Consider the following 5798-nt stretch of genomic DNA (forward strand, 5'->3'; position numbering starts at 1 on the left):
AGGAGGGAGAGGAGGGAGAGGAGGAGGAGGAGGAGGAGGGAGAGGAGGGAGAGGAGGGGGAGAGGAGGGAGAGGAGGAGGAGGAGGAGGAGGGAGAGGAGGGAGAGGAGGGGGAGAGGAGGGGGAGAGGAGGAGGAGGAGGAGGAGGAGGAGGATGAGGAGGAGGAGGAGGAGGGAGAGGAGGAGGAGGAGGAGGGAGAGGAGGGAGAGGAGGAAGAGGAAGAGAGCCCTAGTCTGAGGCCCGTCACGATAATCGTTCAGTAAATGACAAACATTTTCTCAGGCTTCATGTTTAGCAGATGTTAATAGTTACATTTTTCACTCATCTTTTATCCTAGTTTTGTAAAACTTTTTAGCTTAAACTAAATAATGTTTCACTGTTTCCTGTTGATTGAAGACGTTAAAACGAACTTTAAAACAAGACGTTACCTTTATTAGTTTGGGCATGAAAATAAATCAATACATCGAACGGAGAGTGTTATCGTGACAGGCCTGATCTGAAGGTTCGAAGGGTCGAAGGTCTGAAGGGTCTGAGGGTCTGAAGAGTCTGAAGAGTCTGAAGGTTCAAAGGGTCAAAGGTCTGAGAGTTCGAAAGTCTAAAAGGTCCGAAGGTCTGAAGTTTCCAAAGTCTGAAGTTTCCAAAGTCTGAAAGTCCCAAAGTCTGAAAGTCCCAAAGTCTGAAAGTCCTAAAGTCTGAAGGTCCCAAAGTCTGAAAGTCCTAAAGTCTGAAGGTCCGAGGGTCTGAAGGTCCGAGGGTCTGAAGTGTTGAAAGTCCGATAGTCCGTGTGGCCCAGGCTCTTGTGGAGGTGCGTCTCTACAGAACTAAAACTTCCACGAACGGCGTGCTGGAGCCGGCGCCGCGCGGCCCGACTCGCGGATTAACTCAAACGTGTAAAAAGGTGGCTCCTCCGAAGCGCGTTGCCGTGGAGACGAGGGGTTTGTTTTGGCGAGCGCCGCTGGAGAATAAATATCGGAGAGTCTGTGGAGGAATGCTTTCTGCCCGTGCTGCTGCTGGATGTCCCGCCCCTTTCCTTCGCCCGCCGCCGCCGCCGCCGCGTCCCGCTGCCGCGTCCTCCTACGGCTTCTCTTTGGGGATGACCTCCTCGCGGGGCTTGGCTCCTCCGAAAATGGCCGAGTTGGGGTTGGCGACTTGGTTCAGCGGCGCCGCCACCGTCCGCGGCTTCAGCTGCAGCCGGGGCCGCTGTGCACGCTCCTCTGCAGCAGGGGGCGACAGACACAACACAGTTAGTGACAGCTACAAGGACTTATTAAAGAGAACAAGAGCAAGGTCCAGAGGTCACTGTACGATTCCTTTCTGATAACGTGCCTTTGGACAGGAAGTGTTCTCCGACCACGCCTTCAAACCTGGAACACCAGCGAGCGTAAACGCCGACCATCAGCCGGGTCACCAAACACGGCACGACCTCTGCCCACGCCAAGGCCAGGATGTGAGTGTATGTGAAGCAGAAGTGACCTTTGATTATTAGAATCATTGTGTTGACTGGGTTGGCTGGAGGGTGTGTGTGGGTGGAAAGTTTAGTTTTAGTCTTTTAACTAAAATGTAGTTTAATCTCGAGATTTAGTCAAAAAATAATAATTCAATTTTAGTCTAGTTTTAGTCGACTAAAATTAAGACAAAGTTAGTCGACTTTGCATTGATGATTAGGGCTGCAACTGACAATTATTTTGGTAATCGACGATCTTGAGGACACGTGGATGGAGTAAACTTAAAGTAAACGTTTGTAGGAGGCTCTTTGTCTCGTCCAATCAAAGCAGAACTAGCACAAAGACAGATATTTATGAAATTTAAGATGTACAAAACACTGCAGACCCTCACTTTAAAAAACAAAGTAGGTTTTCATCCAAAATACAGAATTGTCATGTCTTTTTTGCTCTACTTTAGTCTGTGTTTGCTAGAAAACGATTAATCGATTACTGGAATAGTTGACAACTATTTTAGTAAGGGTTAGTTGTCGATTCATCGATTAGTTGTTTCAGCCCTAATGATAATATTGATTCTAATCATGTTTAATGTTGTTCCTCTGCTTCATGTTTCTGCTCCACATGAACAAAGCTCAGAGCTGATCCTTTAAACATGATCTGAGGCTCTTTCAGACGCTCAATACAAGTTTGGATGATTTCAGTCTCTCCTTTTCAGTTTTATTTAGTCTGATTTTAGTCGACTCAAATATCACTTTGACTAAAATTAAGACTAAATATTTGAGTGGACGAAATTAACAATGGAATACGGGTGTGTGCTGGTGGAAAGTGTGGGTTTAGGAATACGGGTGTGTGTGGGTGGAAAGTGTGGGTTTAGGAATACGGGTGTGTGCTGGTTTTAGAGGGTTTAGGAATACGGGTGTGTGCTGGTTTTAGAGGGTATAGGAATACGGGTGTGTGCTGGTTTTAGAGGGTATAGGAATACGGGTGTGTGGTTTTAGAGGGTATAGGAATACGGGTGTGTGGTTTTAGAGGGTATAGGAATACGGGTGTGTGGTTTTAGAGGGTATAGGAATACGGGTGTGTGGTTTTAGAGGGTATAGGGATACGGGTGTGTGCTGGTTTTAGAGGGTATAGGGCTGTGTGAGTGAGTGCATGGGTGAATGGGCAGATGTTGAGGACTGGTCTGTGGTGGAGCCGGGCCTGGTCCGGTTGGGGACAGGATGGAAATTATCGTGAGCTTTAATCCTGCATTTAAAGTATATTGTACTTTTTGTAAATGCATTGTCGCTTTTAAAGAAATAAATACAAAATGACAGCAGAAAACCACATCCCCTTTAAAGGGGGGGTATTCTGCAAAATGGACTTTTTCAAGCTTTCCATCCTGTTATTCTGTCACTCCCTCATTAAAAACATGGCTGAAGTGTTGCCTTGGCACATTCACGTATTTCTGAGTCATCTGTAAACACTCTGATGGCGGCCATTTTGAGTAATCTGTAAAAACTCTGATGGCGGCCATTTTAGGGATAGGTTTGCCAGAGTCCTCCTAGGAACGCCCCCACCTCCTGGAGACGCCTCCGAGCTTTGGTCACCAGCCGAGTAACCAACCACTGCTCCTCAGCAGAACCCCCTCCCCACTGATGCCACAGACAGCGTGTGGAGGGGGCGTGTCTAAAGGCTCAGAGGTTCTTAAAGAGACAGAGGCCTATTTCAAGACATTCACTACAGCCATTTTGAGAGAGACATTTTATACAAGGCAGTTATTCTAATTTACTGCATTTACAGACCAACAGAAGGTTTGTCATCATTGTAGTGGGATATAGACTGGTGCTATGGGACTGACAAAAGCAGAATACACACTCTTTAAGGACTTTTTCACGGAAAAGAGAAAACCACGGGGGATTCTGTGAGTGTGTTTAGATGACGTTGTCGGGGGGATTCCGTGTGCCGCGTACCGTCCGATGGTTCTCTGAAGTCTGCGCCGCGGGGCGGGGGTCCTTCTCTGAAGCGCCCCATGCCTCCGGCCCCTGGGCCGCCGCCACCGCTGCCCCTCCTCTCGCCGGGACGACCGCCTCGACTCCGCCCTCCCATGTAGTCGTCATCGCCGCCGCGGAAACCTGCAACACACGGAGACGTTCAGCGGCAGGAAGGCGAGCTGCGAGGTGAGGGGAGGGGGACACCGCCGCGCTCTGATTGGCCGGATCCTACCTCCGCCCATGAAGTCGTCACCGTCGTCTCTCTGGCCGCCTCCTCGCTCCCGGGGGGCGGAGCCTCTGCCACCGCGTGCTGGAAACGAAATGGCGTTAAGTGAAATGAAATGGAACAAAAGGAAAACATGAATAAAATCAAAGATGGATCAAAAAACGGCAGAGTGGGATTTTACTCTAAGATTTATGATAACGTTAGCCGAGGCTAGCATTAGCCGAAGCTAGCGTCTGCCGTGGTTAGCCTAAGCCGTAGTTAGTTCGCGATGGCTAGCATTAGCCATGGTTAGCATTAGCAGTCTGATGTTCCCCGGGTCGGGGACAATACATTTATACAACTACAATAACATTTCTACTACTTCTAGCCGTGGTTAGCAGTTAGCCGTGGTTAGCAGCTAGCCGTGGTTAGCAGTTGGCTGTGGTTAGCAGCTGGCCGTGGTTAGCAGTTGGCCGTGGTTAGCAGTTGGCCGTGGTTAGCAGTTGGCCGTGGTTAGCAGTTGGCCGTGGTTAGCAGTTGGCCGTGGTTAGCAGTTAGCCGTGGTTAGCAGTTGGCCGTGGTTAGCAGTTAGCCGTGGTTAGCAGTTAGCCGTGGTTAGTAGTTGGCCGTGGTTAGCAGTTGGCCGTGGTTAGCAGTTAGCCGTGGTTAGCAGTTGGCCGTGGTTAGCAGTTGGCCGTGGTTAGCAGTTGGCCGTGGTTAGCAGCTGGCCGTGGTTAGCAGTTGGCTGTGGTTAGCAGTTGGCCGTGGTTAGCAGTTGGCCGTGGTTAGCAGTTGGCCGTGGTTAGCAGCTAGCCGTGGTTAGCAGTTAGCCGTGGTTAGCAGTTGGCCGTGGTTAGCAGTTGGCCGTGGTTAGCAGCTGGCCGTGGTTAGCAGTTAGCCGTGGTTAGCAGTTGGCCGTGGTTAGCAGTTGGCCGTGGTTAGCAGTTGGCCGTGGTTAGCAGTTGGCCGTGGTTAGCAGTTAGCCGTGGTTAGCAGTTGGCCGTGGTTAGCAGTTAGCCGTGGTTAGCAGTTGGCCGTGGTTAGCAGTTGGCCGTGGTTAGCAGTTGGCCGTGGTTAGCAGTTGGCCGTGGTTAGCAGCTGGCCGTGGTTAGCAGCTAGCCGTGGTTAGCAGCTAGCCGTGGTTAGCAGTTGGCCGTGGTTAGCAGCTAGCCGTGGTTAGCAGTTAGCCGTGGTTAGCAGTTGGCCGTGGTTAATAGTTAGCCGTGGTTAATAGTTAGCCGTGGTTAGCAGTTGGCCGTGGTTAGCAGTTGGCCGTGGTTAGCAGTTAGCCGTGGTTAGCAGTTGGCCGTGGTTAATAGTTAGCCGTGGTTAGCAGCTGGCCGTGGTTAGCAGCTAGCCGTGGTTAGCAGCTAGCCGTGGTTAGCAGTTGGCCGTGGTTAGCAGCTGGCCGTGGTTAATAGTTAGCCGTGGTTAGCAGCTGGCCGTGGTTAATAGTTAGCCGTGGTTAGCAGCTGGCCGTGGTTAGCAGTTGGAAGTGGTTAATAGTTAGCCGTGGTTAGCAGTTGGCCGTGGTTAGCAGTTGGCCGTGGTTAGCAGTTGGCCGTGGTTAGCAGTTGGCCGTGGTTAGCAGCTGGCCGTGGTTAATAGTTAGCCGTGGTTAGCAGCTGGCCGTGGTTAATAGTTAGCCGTGGTTAGCAGCTGGCCGTGGTTAGCAGTTGGAAGTGGTTAATAGTTAGCCGTGGTTAGCAGCTAGCCGTGGTTAATAGTTAGCCGTGGTTAGCAGCTGGCCGTGGTTAATAGTTAGCCGTGGTTAGCAGCTGGCCGTGGTTAGCAGTTGGAAGTGGTTAATAGTTAGCCGTGGTTAGCAGTTGGCCGTGGTTAGCAGTTGGCCGTGGTTAGCAGTTGGCCGTGGTTAGCAGTTGGCCGTGGTTAGCAGCTGGCCGTGGTTAATAGTTAGCCGTGGTTAGCAGTTGGCCGTGGTTAGCAGTTAGCCGTGGTTAGCAGTTGGCCGTGGTTAGCAGTTGGCCGTGGTTAGCAGTTGGCCGTGGTTAGCAGCTGGCCGTGGTTAGCAGTTAGCCGTGGTTAGCAGCTGGCCGTGGTTAGTAGTTAGCCGTGGTTAGCAGTTGGCCGTGGTTAGCAGTTGGCCGTGGTTAGCAGTTGGAAGTGGTTAGCAGTTAGCCGTGGTTAGCAGTTAGCCGTGGTTAGTAGTTAGCCGTG

At 50.9% G+C, this 5798-nt stretch overlaps 1 protein-coding gene across 2 annotated transcripts in view; it reads right to left on the reverse strand.

Moving 5' to 3' along the window:
- Nucleotides 1–676: 676 nt before the first annotated feature.
- eif4h (eukaryotic translation initiation factor 4h) overlaps nt 677–5798 on the reverse strand; it is a 22671-nt gene continuing 17549 nt past the window's right edge. The window contains exons 5-7 of one of the 2 annotated variants that reach the window (XM_079579631.1): nt 3648–3725; nt 3395–3556; nt 677–1214 (exon numbers count right to left, since the gene is read on the reverse strand). In XM_079579631.1, the coding sequence (XP_079435757.1) occupies nt 1075–1214; nt 3395–3556; nt 3648–3725 (380 nt within the window). In that variant the 3' untranslated portion in view covers nt 677–1074. The remainder of the gene's footprint in view (nt 1215–3394; nt 3557–3647; nt 3726–5798) is intronic. The other variant, XM_079579632.1, reaches the window with a different exon arrangement.

The sequence above is a fragment of the Gobius niger genome, assembly GCF_951799975.1.
Source record: "Gobius niger genome assembly, chromosome: 1".
Lineage (NCBI taxonomy): Eukaryota > Metazoa > Chordata > Actinopteri > Gobiiformes > Gobiidae > Gobius > Gobius niger.